Source organism: Pelodiscus sinensis, chromosome 6, assembly GCF_049634645.1.
Source record: "Pelodiscus sinensis isolate JC-2024 chromosome 6, ASM4963464v1, whole genome shotgun sequence".
Classification (NCBI taxonomy): Eukaryota; Metazoa; Chordata; order Testudines; family Trionychidae; genus Pelodiscus; species Pelodiscus sinensis.
Genome location: NC_134716.1, coordinates 29,061,186 through 29,078,258, shown reverse-complemented (window position 1 = coordinate 29,078,258; position 17,073 = coordinate 29,061,186). Strand labels below are relative to the sequence as shown.

Below are 17,073 nucleotides of genomic sequence, written 5' to 3'. Positions count from 1 at the left end.
TCTTGCCTAATGCATCATGTCAAGGAAAAGATGTTGATGCTTTTACTCAAATCCATTTTTCTAGAAGTCCTGGTAACTATTTCAGAAAAAGGATGCTGACTTTTTGGCAAAAGCACAGACACAAAACTTTGGTTGCTTTTATTACAACTGGTCACTATTTTACAATAATTGGGTACATTTAATATAAAAATACAGCTCTGAAATGAGGGTACAGAAGTGAAAAATCTGAATGCATAAAGTTGAAAAGCCGAGGGGTGAAAGTTTTGAGATTAGACCTTAGCTACTGGATATTTGATATTCCAACAAAACTGAAAACCATGATCCTTGACAATCACTCAGGAAAATAGAGAGGACGAGTACCTTGGACTCATCAACAAGCAGCAATTTCATCTGTGTGAGGCAGCTTCCTGCTGGCTCACTTCTGGCAACTTGGTTTGGAGGAAAGCATGCACCTGGGGCCAGATCTTGTTGGTTTCTGTTCCAGAGAAGGATTCCAGTACACCTTTTTTTCTGAAAAAAACAAAAAAGAACAGCTTGGCTGTGTCTACATTGGTGCGATCTTGCGCAAAAGCAGCTGCTTTTCCACCAAAACTTGCTGCCTTTTTATGCTGGCCGTGAGTTCTTACGCAAGAACACTGACATTCTAATGTGTGAAATCAGTGCTGCTTGCGCAAGAACTATATTGCTCCTGCTCAGGAATAAGCCCTCTTGAGCAACATGGGCCAGTGTAGACAGGCAACATGAATTTTGTGCGCAAGAAAGCTCTATGGTTAAAATGGCCATCAGAACTTTCTTGCGCAAGAGAGCGTCTACACTGGCAAGGATGCTCTTGCGCAAAACCACATGCCAGTGTAGACGCGCTCTTCTGAAAGAGTTTTTGCACAAGAAGTCTTCCGCAAAAGAGTTCTTGCACAAGATCATACCAATGTAGCCATTCAGACAAATCCGTTTGGTCCATTTTATCAGTCTCTCTCCACTTCAGAGTTGAAAGGTACATCAGAGATTGTCCTTGTGAAGGTATAGCGGCAACACTGTTTGACATGTAAGAGATCAACCCCAAGTAAAGCTGTTAAGAGATGGGTAACTGACTAATGATGCAGTCAATAAAATTTGCATAAGCTGCCTAATTAGGCTATAAGGGGAGGTGCTCTGTCCCAGCTCACCCCAGTCCAGGACATACTCCCACTCTGACTAAATTTAAACTGCAGAGGCGCAGCAGGGGTAGGTTCCAGACAGGATTGAGCCAGGCTTGCTTTGTCCTGGGTCAGGCTGGGTCCAGCAGTCCCTAGTTCATGGGAGGCAGGGCTGGCCACAGGCCAAGGCTGTTCTTCTGTGCCCCCCACCCTCTGATAAAAAGGCAGCAAGATAGGAGAGAAAGCAAGTAGTCAACTCGATTACCCCATAAGCTCAGGCTGATTGGGTACTTGACTACTTGCTTACAGCCATAACACCAAGAGCAACCTTGTTTTCTAAAACAAGTTTGGTGTGTCAAAGGTGTTATGCTTTGTTTCTGGAGGGACACAGATGAAGGGAAGAGTCTAGATCTCAAACAGGAATAACTACTGTACTATGAAGGAAACTGAAATGAAGAATGAAGACTCAGTGTTAAGCTACGCAGATACCTCATAACAAAATAATTGACTCAGGCTTGATTTAGGGCGGTCAAATACTGGTACAATATATTTCATTATATATAATCCAGTAGGTTAAACACTCAGTTTTAAAGTTATTGCCTATAAACTAACAGAGTAAAAGTGTGGCAACTAATTTACCTTGTGACAGTTTAGTTGCTCCATAGATGTTCTTTCTATGGCATTTGCACACAGTACACTTATCATAGGCCCTAATCCTACAATGAATCTGGGTCCTCAAAGTCCACTGCAGTCAAAACCACTGCTGACCTAAAGTACCCTCTGCTCCACCTCTTCCCTCCAAAGAAAGAGCTCCCTTCCTATAGAAGAAATGCAGGGAATTATTGGAAGACATCTGCATATTTCTGGAGTGACAATCAAGGAATGAGATAAATGTCTATAAACATCTACATGAGAATCCATTACCACTCCAATGGTATTAATAACATATATACACTAACTACAGCCAGCACTTTTGCTTGAAGAGACAGATTTGGAAAAAAACAACTGTTCCAAGGATTGACCACTATTCTCTCCCCGTTTTTCCCTGGCAATACAGCAGACCATAGTCTCCCATCACATACCTATTTCTAAGGTGTTGGGCTCAAATTTTGCATTTAATTCACAAATTTTTCTACGCAATCCCATTCCACTTATTGATTTTTAGACCTTTATCCCCTAACAACTTTTACTATCCTACGTCCTTGGCCATCTTGTGAGAGAAAAGTTGGCAGAGGTGATACAATTCTGGGAAAAATACGTACTGAAATAGAGCTCCACAACTGAGGAATTGGCCCTTGCTTTGGAAGTTCATGTTTATGTGCTGCAAAGCATCCTATGACTTCAGTAAAAGATGTCACACAATTATTGTACCTTTTTTGTTCTTGAAATAACTTGGAAAAGAGGTTTTAATCCAGTAAATAGGGAGCTCCACCTATAACCCAACATATATCATTACACTTTGGTATTTGTGCTTTTGAAGAAAAAAAAAACCAGGTTGTTCCTCTTCCTGCTAAGGTGGACAGAAATATTTTTATTTTACTACTTACTTGTAATAGTCTAGAACAGGCTTTGTCTGTGCCTCATAAGCCTTCAGTCTCTTGGTAACAGTCTCTGGCTTGTCATCATCACGCTGAAGAAGTGGCTCTCCAGTAATATCATCGGTCCCCTAATTGTGGTTAAGAACAAAATGGCTTTATATTTCTGCTTAAGCAGACTTTGTGTTATCCTGTTGGTATCAAGTTCCAGTTAGCCAAATGAAAAAAATAACTTTCAGCTAAAGCAGAGGGCAAGCTACCATCCATATCTTTTCTGTAATGGTCAGATGTTGATTTTCTGCATTTACAAAACATACAGCCTCAAACACCAGATTAGGGATATTAAAATTATATAAATCAGTTGAATAGTTGATGGTATTTCCATCGACTATTTGATTAGTCAATAAAGGTACTTCCACTTTGAAATGTAGCAAGAGCCCGCCCAGCTATTGCTAAATTTCAAAGGCGGACGTGCCATGCAGTGTTCTGCCTTTGAAATGTACAAGAGCACCAGCAGGGACGTTTGAAACCCACATGGAGCCAGGGACCAGCGGGGAGTCCCTGCTGAGCCAGGCTTCATGCAGTGCTTCCGCTTTGAAATGTACAAGAGCCCTAGTGGAGCTGGAGCTGAGGGGAACCAGCTTTTAAGCCAGCTCTCCCCCACTCGCCCAGCTGCCTCTTTTTGATAGAGGCAGCAAGGGGGGAAGCGACCAGTCAACTAATGTGTCAACTATCCGATTAGCAAAAGCTTATCAGATAGTCGACTAGTCGCTTACATCCCTACACCAGATGCATGGTATTGCTATGGTTTTCAGATTGTAGTAGAGGAGCACAATTCAGTGAAGTCACATGCACTGCACAAAGGAACCTATGCAAAGCAGGGATGTTAAAATGCATTTAAGTAATTGTGCAACTGCTTGCCCCTAGCACCCCACTGCTGCTGCTGTAGCACAGGAACCAATGCAAGGAGGGGACAGGCTTTTAAGCCAGCTTCCCACGCATACCCAGAGCCTCACAGAGGTTTACCAGTGAGCTCTTGCTCATTGGTTAACAATGTACACTATTACACTTTCACATCCATAATACACAGTGTTCCTTGACATACAATGGATCGGAATGGATGTTTAAAATTGTTTCAGTAAAGTCACGTACAACTGGCAGAACTAAGAGGCTGATATGACTTACTGCCTAAGATCATTAAATGTAAAGAGCCACATGGCCATATGGCTGGAGGTTAAACTAAGGAAGAAATGTTACAGTGATGAATACAGAAGACAGCATAAAAACCAACAAAGCAGAACATGGGCAGGAATGACCAAACAGAATGTGGGCGTAAACAGCAAGTTTTTACTTGAACCTCACCTTGCATTTTCAATTTCTCTGGGGGAAACTTTACACCTTTTAATAAGTTGAGTGATGTAAAACAGCAGTAGCCTGAAGACTTTAGTGGTAACAAGAGGAAATTATTAGAACTTCATCCTACATGACACACAGAGCCAAGGCGTGCCCTCACTTACAAACGTGAAACACCTTGTTGAAGTCATTTTTGTATATATCAGAAAACAGAATTTGGCCCACAGTATATGAGGACTCTGAAACCTCAGTGTTCTCTTAGTGGTTTTGACTAACTGTATAGTAAGGTGACTTGACCTGTGAATTATACGAGCAAGTAAGTTTTTGAATTGTTTTAAATACTTAAATCAAATTGCATGGGTAGTGTCCTGTGACAGGCCTATCAAAAGTAATGCAAAATTATAATGCTGTTACAGGAACTCTGCTGCATTTCAATCATTCAAGAATCCACTTCTTGATTTAATTCACATGTCCCAAACTATTTTAATGTACCTCAATGTGCATATTCCAAGACTTGAAGACTTAGAGAAAGAATGGGTTCCATGTACATTTGACATATAAAATCAACTCTCGCCATTCTTTTACATCTTAAAAATAGCCACTAATTGTGGCATAGCCTGACTTGCCAGAAACCAGTATTGAATTATTTAAAATGAGGACCACTTGGTGACAGGGTTCGCCTAGCTTTCTACCCCAGGATAGGTAATACTTTTTGATGGGGGGGGCCATGCCAAGATTTTGGAAAGTGGTCAAGGGCCACACTTTTCTATTGGGGGAATGTGGGGTCTGGGATGAAGGTTGGGTGCAGAAGGGAGCTCGGGGTATGGGCTGGGATGAAGGAGGGGGTTGTGATCTGGACAGGGGCTTGGGGTGCAGGAAAAGGGGTGTAGAGGTTTTGGGTGGTGGCCTGGGGCAGGGAGTTGAGGTACAGGAGGAGGTGAGGTGCCAGGAGTAGGCTCTGGCCAGGAGGCATTTACCTTGGCTCCCAGCCAGTAGCCCTGCAGGACCCTGAGGCAAGCTCCCAACCTCCCACAGTCCCAGGCTGCTCAAAACAGCTGGCTGCTTCCTTCCAGTGCCTCGACTCCCTGCATAAGGGGTGGGAGAGGCTTCGCATGCTGCCCCCATACCCAGCAAAATTAGCTCCTATTGGCCAGAAACCAGCTAATGAGAGCTGAGAGATGTTGCTGGAGGGTGGATTAACATGCAACAGCTCCTCCGCTTCCCTCCATCTCGACACTGGAAGCAGAGAGTGGCAGGGAGCAGCCAGCCACTTAAAGCAGTACTGCGCTAGAGGGTCCCATTGGGGTGGCTGCAGGCCGGATCAAGCAGCATTTTGCCCACCCCAGTTCTACACAGTTAGCAAGTTTTATTTCTGCAGGTGAGTTATAAGTGAATTCTGGTGGCTCACTGTCCCACCTGGATAATAAACAGAGCTGGCACTGGCCCTGTGGAGGAATCTACTGTGTAAGAATTCTTCAGAGCAGCCAAGCCAGAGAGGTCTGCGATAAGCATATTAAGTTACAGTTAACTGAATAGTCGATAGGGACTTCCATATTCCTCCTTTGAAATAAGGAGGAATGCAGAACGCCGTGTGCAGCCTGGGGCCAGTGGGAAGTCCTCAGTTGATCCCGAGTTCCACTGAAATGCCACGCTGGAGCCCAGGATCAGCTAGGGAGTCACCAGCTGACTCTGGGCTCCACGTGCAGCAGCGCCACACAGCTGATCCAGGGCTCAGCTGTGCAGTGCTGCTGCTTTGAAATACCCTATCTTCCCCCCCCCCCCCACCCTTTGCTGCCACTATCTGATTGAGGCAGCGGGGGGGAGGGGGAGAGGAAATTGACTAGTCGACTGACTATCCGATAAGCATTTGCTTATCAGATAGTCAACTAGTCCTTAACATCCCAGCTACGTCTACACTGGCATGATTTTCCGGAAATACTTTTAACAGAAAAGTTTTCCGTTAAAAGCATTTTCGGAAAAGAGCATCTAGATTGGCATGGACGCTTTTCCGCAAAAGCACTTTTTGCGGAAAAGCGTCCGTGCCAATCTAGACGTGGTTTTGCGCAAAAAAAAACCTATGGCCATTTTAGCCATCGGGGCTTTTTTGCGCAAAACAGTACTGTGCTGTCTACACTGGCCGTCTTGTGCAAATGATTTGCGCAAGAGGGCTTTTGCCCAAACGGGAACAGCACAGTATTTCCGCAAGAACACTGACAATCTTACATGAGATCGTCAGTGTTCTTGTGGAAATTCAAGCAGCCAGTGTAGACAGCTGGCAAGTTTTTCCGCAAAAGCAGATGATTTTGCGGAAAAACTTGCCAGTCTAGACACAGCCTTACTAGTTTGAGCTGATCTGAGTTAATTTTTAATGGATTTTGTTTAATAAAATCAAACTTGAGAGTAGGGAGGTGCTTAGATTTTAAATACTGAAAAGACTATGTTTATAAATTAGGCTGGGTAAGGCATGTGCTCATGTAGTACTTAATTTTAATTATGGAATTAGAGAGAAAAGTATCTTCCAAGACTAGTTAATAGTGGTTCATGAAGATCAATGTAGTTGGTTCCTTCCATGCACTGTTGGCTATTATCCACTTTCCTCATGCACAAGACAAGCCAGTTGCCTAGATAGCATTCCCAAAGCAAACCACGCTGGGTAGTGGAAGTCCTCAAGTCACTTCAAAACCTGACTCACTCCCTAAATGCAAATGATGCTATCCTGCTGGAGGGAAGGTGTTATCACAAAGGTATCATGGTCTCCAGAGACAAGAGATTCTAACTATTCTCATTGACATAATACTCATTCTTGCAAAAAAAACTAATAAATCTATAAAACATTGTTTCAGTGATTGACATAGATTAGAAACAATTTATGTAGTACAGCCAGAGAGATACGTGTATCACTTACAACGACTTTGGGAGGACTGAATTCAAGATTGTAGACTCTGCCACTACTAGGATGGATCCAGCGTGCAGTGAGCCGTTGTTGAATGGTCTCAAATGGCACATCCAAATTAATCACAGTATCTATCTGACATGTTTCGTCCAGAGCTTCGGCCTGTGGAACTGTTCTGGGAAAACCTTTAAGAAAAATAAACTAGTAGGAGATGATCATCCCATTCCATTTCCTGAGATGACCTGTAAGTGAGGGAATGTGTCTAGAAATTAGATGCATGAAAGGTGGGAGTTGCAGCACTATTACTGACTCACTTTGTGATTTTCTTACTCAGCCATTTTGTGCCTCTGTTTACTCAGCTGCAAAAACAAGCCTTACACTTCACAGGGCTGTTAGGAAAGTTAAGTGCTTCAAGACACTTGGATGAAAGTTGTGGTAAATACCATTTCAATGAGATCATACATATTTGACCTAGTCATGTATCAAAAAAGTATATGCAGAGGTACAATGGAGCATGTATAATAGCTTGAGTGCAGAGGAAAAACACTTACTGCTCTGAAAAAAGAAATCTGATTCTAAAAATCTCACCGCAGCAACTTACAGCCTCTCCATCTGTAGTGCTGCAGTAGAAGCCAATAAACAGTTTTCAGCCTGTGGAAGCTGACACTTTGCCATATCAGCATTACAGCTGCTTAGTATACAACTCAGTTCACTCTGCCCTAGAACTACCCATGATGAACTGTGGTAACAGAACTAAGCTTTCTCAGATTAAGATACTTAATAGACCAATATTATTTATATAGCATTTAAACTCCATTAAACTTCATGGAATTACACTAGCTATGATTTTGGTCCAAGGTCCCTATGCCAAAGAGTTTGCAGTTTAAACTAAGAGAGGACATGGAGACAGTATGTATCAGTTGTGGAGCTCTGCTTCATTCTGTCCATTGAAGGCCAAAAGTGCTATTGGCTATACGGCTGCGCATTCAGAGCTGCATGGTTGTAACTGCACATTGAATATGACTAAAAGTAACACACAGATCTGCCAAACATCTGTCTTATTGAATAGGTATTCCTGCCCCCATTCACTCACAGGATAAAACCTATGTATTCCAACAAGACAGAGATCCTGCAGGGGAACTAGAGAAGTTAGTATGTGAACATGTAGTTACAGACTACACAAGCAAGAGGGCACAGCTGAGTTAGTTTTGGTATTTCATGGCTTGACTGTTTCACTTTGTAACTTTACAAAAACATGGTTATACCCATAAAGATTTTAAAAAAATACTGCACAACAAAAATTCTGCTGTTTGTATTATACCATAATAACTAGAAGACCAAGTCATGGACGAGATCCCCATTGTGACAGGTGTTGTATGAACTAATATAATTTTGATTTTTCACCTTTCATCCAAGAATCACAAAACATGTTATTAAGCTTCACAGTATCCCTGTAAGGTAGAATGCCTACTATTATCCACATTTTACATATGGGGAAAGTAAAGGAGGAAGGCTATGATTTGCCCAAGGTCACACAGCAGGTTAATAGAAGTCAGAAGCAGAACTCTGATTTTTAGACTTAAGACGAGGAGGGATGTGAAGAGATAATCAGTTAACTGGTACCGGAAGCAGCCCATCATGGGCAGAGGGCTGCTCTTGTCCTACAGGGGTCGGGAGCTGGTTCCCCTAAGCTTGGGGTTACCAGCTCTTGCTGCCACTCTCCGACTCCATGTGGGATCCTGCTTAAATTGGTTAACAAGTTAAAGCTAAGGTTTATCCAGTTAACTGATTAACCAGGATTTTACATGCCTACTCAAGACCTTGGCATAATTGCTAGGTGCTCATTACTTGTCAAGTCAGAAACACACAATCTTTCCCATTTACATTTCCTGCCCCTCTTCCTTCCTCCCCTCCCCCCCCCCCGCCACACAAATGATCTTCCCCTGTATCTAAACTTACCATCCAGTAGCCAGTGGTATTTGTGTAGATTTTTCAGCTCACCCAGCATCAACCGTGTCATGATATCATCTGGAATAAGCTGCCCTTGATCAATGTAGGTCTTGGCAATGACACCAACCTCTAGGGAAGCAAAACAAACCGCATATCAATTTAGCAATGCCCCTCAGCAGCCCAGCAATCTACAAACAACTTTAGTCAGAAGCCTGACGATGGCAGGATTGTGAATTGTCAGTGACTGACATGTGGCTTGTTTAATTTTTTTTAATTCCCTCATTTTCACTACAACTTACAGTGGATGCCAAAGGACTATTCACAATTAGTAAAGTTAATCACATGTGTGTTTGCAAAATCAGGTCCTAAGACTGGAAAAACGAGAAAGCCACCAGTGGAGCCTCTTTAAAAGGCAGAATGGCTCTGCAACCAGTAAAAATGAAAGGGCCTAGCTTTACCTCATATTTCCTGCTCAAAAATTGAGCCCCTATTTTTCTGCATGTATTTAGCATTTAAGTTCTACAGACTGGTGGACATTAATGTCTTCTTCAGATGCATGTTGTTTTCACTAAACAACATCACAGTTTTAGCTATATGCCTCCTGGAGTATTTAATAAAGCAACATGCAGTAGAAACACTGCAGTTAGAGAATGTTATTTCTATCACATTATCCAGATTTGCAAGTTTTATAAGTGATGTATGTCTTCACAAATTGTTTGTGGGCATTACTATATTCACATTGACTATCATTTTGGACCAGCACTCCCTCCCACTGTCTTGATTAGATGGCAACCATTTATTATGGTTGGTTTCACAAAAAACAAACAAAAAATTCACAACACATGCCCTAACAAATTGTTATATAAATATGCTCTAGCTTATGCAGAAGTTAGGGGTCTGTTGCAGAAGTTATTTAGTGAGGTTCTTTGGACAGTGTTATCCAAGTCAGCTAGATCAATGATTCTCTCCTGAAGGTATACAGAAGTCTTCCAAAGAGTACATCAGCTCATCTATATACTTCCTCCGTTTTACAACAAACTACATACACTAGAAAAGTCAGTACAAACTACAATTTAATACAGACAATTATTTGTTTATACTATACACTGAAAAGTACAATATTTATATTTCACTTGATTTATATTATAATAATATAGTATTATAGGAGACAGTCAGCAATTTTTCAGCAGTAATTTGCTGTGACAATTTTATATTTTTATGTCTGATTTTCTAAGTAAGTAGTTTTTAAGTCAAGTGAAATGCAGGTATGTGAGACAAATAACCTTCTTATAAAGGGTACAGTAGTTTGAAAAGGCGAAGAGCAACTGAACTAGATGATCATAACGATGTCTTCTGCCCTTTAACTATAAAATTACAGCCCAGTTCCACCCAGTGTAGAACTTGATTGATTTTGTACATGGGGATTTGCAGAACTGGATCATCACTATTAATTCAGATACTTAATTTTCTTCTTGAGCTAGCTACAGGATCCCAAACTAGAGAGTTGGATGGCAATGGAAAGACACCGGAAAACTGCAAATACCAAAACCTTAACAATGTTTAGAGTTTTTGCTGCAGTTCATCTAATTACTGTTTTCTGCATGCTTAAAGAAAGTATTAGAAGGCACTCACATACTACGGTGATGAGGGCAATATGCAAACTTGAAGAGAAAATGAAGTTTTCCATTTACAGAGTATTCCTAGCTCCTTCCCTAATAAGTCTCAGATGCCTCTAATGCAACTGATGCCCTCAAACACTGGAAAAGGGGGGCCTCCTGGTTTTGTTTTTAAAGCAGTAATAGGAAGACAGAAATATCTTCCTTAATTAAGGCAAAGTGCTCATATTCACAACTAGGCTTTGGAATAACACTGTCACTTTGAGATAGCCATCAGCCATGCCGCTCAGATCCAGATGTCAAATAACCTCAGTTTAGAAACAGTCAACGTCATGGCAGTTTTAAAATCAAAACAACTGGAATCCAAACACCTTTCCTTCTCTGAATCCATGCAACCCCTTTCCTAGTCCCAGCATGTGCTCTCAGCCCAACCTTCTCCAAAAAGGCATGGCTTTCCTTACTCTGCATTAGGGGTCTGCAACCTATGGCTCTATAACAGGGCTCTTGTCATTCCCAAAATACAACATTTTTTAAATTAAAATGAAAAATTAATTCAAACATTTAAAAACACATAATTATGTCAAGAATTTTTTTGGTCTATTTCACCTTTAACTGTTCATTTTAACAAACATCCATCCTCTCCAGTAATTGGGGGTTATGCATATTCTCTTTTTATTTGATTGGTCAAGAAATCTTTCTATCACCATACATGATAGTGAACTCTGTAACCCCCTAACAGTAAAAATGGCGAAGAGAAAGAGAAATTATGAGTACTGAAATTTTCAAAAGGAGTGAGCAAACTTGTAGGCATTTGTGGATAGGTGTGGATCTCCACTTTGTCTCATTTGTAGCGAGAAATTGTTCTCAAACAAAAAAAAAACCCCGAATTTTATGACAAAACATGCAGCAGTTGCTACAAACAGGAGCAGCCCTAGACGAGCTGCCGGCAACTAGCACCCAGGTGAAATGCATGATCGGCGCCCCCGCCTCCAAAGCCCTCAACAGCCATTTATCTTGGTGCCCTAGGTGACCGCCTAGTTCGCTTGTATTGACGGGCCGCCACTGGCTACAAAACACACTAAGGGTAACACATGAAAAAAAAAAGGAGATGCAATAAAAAGCAAGGAGCTGCAACATAAAATGAACATTGAACAAAATAGACTGCTGGCATGGTCAAAAAGAGGTGGGAGCTTAAACTCCACAAGTTTTGCAGATTCATACAGCAGTATCAAGAGGAGACGCTTTTCTCTGATGGGGATGAAGAGATGCATGCTAAAAATTGGTCAGGAACTATTTGACGAGTTTCACAACTTGGACAAAAATCTTAACAGAAAATTCAAGACATGCCATTATTGGCAAAAAATGTGAAAATGGCCCATCAAATCGACACGAAACAAATGCAAAATTTGAGTAAAGCTGCTTTTTTTTTTAGTTTGCTTTGAACAAGACAACTGACATATGTGATGTTAATTGTGTATTCTGGGATGATATATTTATGGAAATGCTGTGCATGAAGAAATGATTGAGAAATTACCAATGGAAAAAAAAATCAAACAAGGGGTAAAGACATCCTTAAAACCGTGATGAACTTGGTAAATGAGACATACAGTTGGATAATCTTGTGTCTGCGTACAGATGGTCAGCAAACAAAGGGGATTCCTTACTCTTTTCAGAACAACTGAACCACCCACTTTAAACTTTCACTGTATTGTGCACCAGAAGGCACTTTGTACACAATCTTGTGGAAGCGAATTCAGAAATGGGACTGGTCATTCTCAGTGTCAATTGGATTCTTGCCTTAATCACCATCAATTTCAGTCACTGCTCGAGGAAGTCAATTCCAAATAACCCAATCTACTAATGCACAATGTTCACTGGTTATCTCGTGGCAAAGTTTTGTCTTGTTTTGCCATCTGCATTAATGAGATCAAGTCATTTTTCGATATGAAGGGTGTCTAACACACAGAGCTTTCAGACTGTGACTGGTTGGTCAAGCTTTACTATATTGTGGACATTACCAGTCATTTGAATGAGTTGAATCTTAAGCTACAAGGACAAGGAAATACAGTCCTGACTCTGCAGCTGGCAGTGTTTGTGTCCGAGTCAAAATTGACTGTCTTCATCAAAGATATCAAGATGGGCAGACTGGCACATTTTGAAAGATTACGAATGTTTCATGATTCGTATCAGAGAAAGAGTCCAAATAACAGCCTTGATTTGCAGCAGCTTGCCAGGTTTGTTTCTGAGCTCCTAATGGCATATGAGTCTCGTTTTGTTGACTTTTGCAAACATAGTGCTTTGTTTAAGTTTATGATTCGTCCACATAACGCGTCCGATGGAGAACTGATTTGACAGTCATCTCAGTCAGTGATTTTGGAAATGAAAATTGTGCAGATTTCAATGAGTCAGATATCTGGGTGGAAAAATTCATCATGCTGAATTCTGATTTAGAATGCCTTGCTCGACAATGTGCAGAATTGATTAAACTGCACAAAAAGGCTGACTTGAAGAAATTGGAGCATGATGATAATCTGATTCTGCAATTTTTGAAAGAAACTTCCTGTCACATACAACACCATGCAGAATGTCAGCTTGGCCTTACTTTCGGTGTTTGGCTCCACCTATATATGTGAGCAGGCTTTCATTTGAATCACAAAGGTAATTTGCACTCAAGATTGACAGAAGACACCCTGATTGTGTGTGCGAAGCTAAATTTGACCAGGTATGATGTAAACTTCAAAGAAAAGTACAAAAAGATGCAGCAACAGAAGTCCCATTAAGTCCCTAAATACAATGTTTCATTTATGCTATTAGTAATCATCGTGTCAATTATTAGTAATATTAAGTTGTATATTTTCAGTCATGCAAATCGGCATTCTTATACTGGCTCTCTGTTGACCACTTGTTCCGAATTTTAATGTAGTTTGGCTCTTTGGTTTGAAAAGGTTGCTGACCCCTGCTCTGCATACATTTCAAAGAGGATTTCTCTCACTACAATCAAGACTACATGGAAGGAAGAAGACATGGAAACCTGGCCCTCATGAGTTTTGTCCTGGTGAGCTAGCTAAAGTGACACTGGGAAGGAGAATCCCTTCATCATAAAAATGGAAAGGGAGACTCTCCCTGCCATAGACTGGGACTCCTCATACTCCACACATTTCCCTCTGCTGGGGCCCTGAGGGTTTGGTGGCAGGGGAACACAAAGCAGGGGTAAGACTCCTCTGCCAGTGCACAAACAGCAGCATGTGGGGCAAGTTAGGTATTAAGCAGTACTAACTCATTCCACTTGGTTTCCACAGTAGTTCCCCCTTGAGCAGCTCCGGGGTACGGAACTCCATCAATGGCACCACAGTTCCTGAGGAAAAGGAATGCCAGTGTATGATGGTTCTAAATCTTCGTCCAACAGCATGTCCCCTAGAAACTCAAACCCAAACAACAGAGTAGCCAGGCTCTAAAAACCTCTCATGCAGGCAAGAAGTGATCACTCAACCAATAGCGCCTGAGGTGAAGGAGGAGTTCAGGAGCACAGGCTCTACAATTGAAAGTATTCATCTTCCAACTACTATCTCTATCAGCATTGGAATATATTTGTATACAGTCAGCAACAGGGATGTTTTGCTCCACTAACAAAGTAGCAGTTCATATCATCCACATTTTATAGATACCATAAACCTCTGACTCAGATTGCTAGTACCCTATAAAGTTTCTCATTCAAGAGGCATTATACTAAGGAAATGTAGCTGAGTTAAAGGTGGCCCTGAGTATCTTCTCCTGGGGGAAGGTATATCACACATTTCAGAACTGCCTCTGAATCTTCCTTGTGCTGCATCAAATCAGGGAATTTGTTGGACCAAGGAAGATCAATGCTGGCCCCTCTGCTGCCAACAGCTATGGGACCTGCTCCTGTAGCAGGAGAGGGGCTAGCAGTGACCAAGTGGTGATAAGGGTGGGTTGCTGGGAGCAGGGGCAGGGTGGCTGCAGAGCCCCATGGCTAGGGGCCAGGAGCACAGCTCCGCGGGAGTACATTGAGCCCCACAGCTGCCAGGCTATGCTCCCAGCCCCAGCTACGGGGCTGCGCTCCTAGCCCCCCAGCTGCAGAGCTCTGCAGCCACCTGACCTCTTCCCCTGAGTGTCCCCACACACCTCCTTCCTCCCCCCGAGCTTGAGTGCCGCACATTGCAATGCTCAGGAAGCTCTGGGAGGTCAGGGAAGCAATAACTGAGTGGGGGCCCCAGCTTTTCCCCGTGAGTGCTCCAGTCTGGGAGCACCCACAAGAATGCCACACCACAGATGTTGCGGGGCTACAGGAGTCCAGACTATAGTGATCCAACCTGTATTCTCTCTGTGCTATTCCTCCTATTTTATGCCACTTCAAGTAATCTAATAAAGCAGTGTCTACCATGACAGCATCATGAAACCAGCTCTCAGTGCTCACATCATGCATATGCCTAGCTTAACCTGCTGTATTAGCACTACTGAGAGCTCCCCACCCATGTTACCATTCCATTTGCCTCAACTGGCACAGATCCCATACCCAACTAGTTTGGGGTGTGGTTAGGGAAAACGGGTATGGACAGCACACATTCCCCTGCCTCAACTGCCAAACAGGTAGCTGCCTAAAGACAGATAAGAAGCCTTTTTTAAACACAGTTTTAAAGCATGTCAGCTCTCCACCTAGCTCTAGCAGAAAGGGGTGTGGGAAATTCCCATTACGGACATTGCAGGCCCACTCCACAGACCCATGCTGCTAGCACTGAGGGCTAGATTCATCATTCTACTGCAAGGTTAGCTACTTTCATTTAGCAATGAAACAAAAGCCAATTGGGACTCAATTTTCCAGTCTACTTGAATATGTTAAGGATCCTGATTTGGGGGAGGAGACAGGGGATGGACAGGGGCGGATATATGGCAGGGCGAACAGGGCGGCCGCCCCAGACCCCACGCTTCGGAAAGCCCCGCGCATGCGCCGTGGCGCCGCTGCGCATGCGCATGGCGTCGCTGCGCATGCACCGTGGCAAAGGGGGGGCCCCGCGGGGCCCCGCAAAACCGTCATCTGTCCCTGGGGAAGGAAATGTCTGTACTGCAAACAAAGCCATGTTAGTTCCTGACACTGCTATAGTTTCACAACACAAAGGTTCTCCTAGTGTAGTGGTCTCCAATCTTTTTAACCAGAAGATCACTTTTTCAATTTAAGGGCAATGTAAAAGATCTACCTCAAACCCAAATACCTTTGCCCCATTTCCTTCCCGCCCCTTCTTTCAGGCCCTGCCCCTACTCAACCCCTTCTCCAAGGCCTCACACAGCTCACTCCATCCCCTTTCCTCCCCCATCCTGTCTCACTTTCCCCAGGCTGGGGTAGGAAGTTGGGTTGCAGGCTCTGGTCTTGGGCCAAGGGGCTTGGAGTGTGGAAGGGACTCTGGGCTTAGCCCAGACTGGGGGATTAGGGTCCAGGAGGGGTTTCAGGGCGCAAGCTCTGGGAAGGAGTTTGGGTGCAGGGGGACTCACGTCTGGAGCAGGAGACTGGGTGTAGGAAGAGGTTCAGGGCTGGGGCAGGGGTTCAGGATACAGGCTCTGGCAGGCCACCGTTTAACTGAGATGGCTTCCAAGTGGTGGAGCAATGGGGTTAAGGCAGGCTTATTCCTGCCCTGGCCCTGTGCCACTCCTGAAAGCAGTGGGCATGTACAGCAATGGCTCCATGGCGCCATGTGCTGCCTCTCATCTACAGGCACTGAGCCCACAGCTTCTACTGGCCACGGTTCCCTGTTACTGATCAACGGGAGCTGCAGGAGTGGTGTCGGCAGGCAAGGACAGCATGTGGAAACCCCCCTGCTCTGCCTTTCTCTGGGGCTGCAGGGACATGCCAGCCACTTCCAGGAGCAGCAGCAATTACCACAGGGATAATTACTCCAGCCACGACAGGTTAGGCATTTCAGAACTCACTCCTCAAAGAATTAAATTTAAGTGTGAGAGAGAAACTAAAAGTATGAAATGTACAGACCAGTCAAAACACAAAAATAACCCACTCTGCAAGCAGTAACAGAAGTAACAACCCCCCCCCCCCCCCCCACACACACACACACCTATGTGTTGGGTCAAGAGATGAGAGGGAAGGACAGTGTGTGAGAGTGACAGAAATTTGCATTTCCAAGCTTTCTCCATCCCTTTCTCGCTGTGTGGAGATGGGGTAAACAAGTCGGGGCAGGAGGGACACCCTGCAGAGCAAGCAGGAGGCTCCCGAGGGGAAGCTTCAGGGCAGAGGGCAGCATGACAGTGGCTGGAGGGGGCAACGAAAGTGCCAGCGAATAGCTTCCCAGCCAAACCAGTCAGGATCACCTGTCAGAGGCTCCCAGACCAACCAGGAGATCCCGATCTACTGGTTGGTGACCACTGTCCTTGTGTTTCAAATCTTGGAGTGTTTTACTAACTGGAAAGAGGATTTCAAGATGAAAGAATGTGATAAGAAACTGAATCTATTCTTTTATACATCTTACTTTGCTGCAGCAGAGAATCTTTGTCCTTGTCTACATATGCAAAATATACCCCTTTAGCTAGACTGGTACAGATAAAGGGGTACACCCCCTAAGACCAGACAG

At 43.4% G+C, this 17,073-nt stretch overlaps 1 protein-coding gene across 2 annotated transcripts in view; it reads right to left on the bottom strand.

Moving 5' to 3' along the window:
• Nucleotides 1-113: 113 nt before the first annotated feature.
• Nucleotides 114-17,073, bottom strand: part of AK3 (adenylate kinase 3) — a 52,924-nt gene continuing 35,964 nt past the window's right edge. For both annotated transcript variants that reach the window (XM_075931639.1, XM_075931638.1), the window contains exons 2-5: nucleotides 8,874-8,993; nucleotides 6,927-7,099; nucleotides 2,681-2,799; nucleotides 114-510 (exon numbers count right to left, since the gene is read on the bottom strand). In XM_075931639.1, coding sequence (XP_075787754.1) covers nucleotides 387-510; nucleotides 2,681-2,799; nucleotides 6,927-7,099; nucleotides 8,874-8,934 — 477 coding nt within the window. In that variant the 5' untranslated portion in view covers nucleotides 8,935-8,993 and the 3' untranslated portion in view covers nucleotides 114-386. The remainder of the gene's footprint in view (nucleotides 511-2,680; nucleotides 2,800-6,926; nucleotides 7,100-8,873; nucleotides 8,994-17,073) is intronic.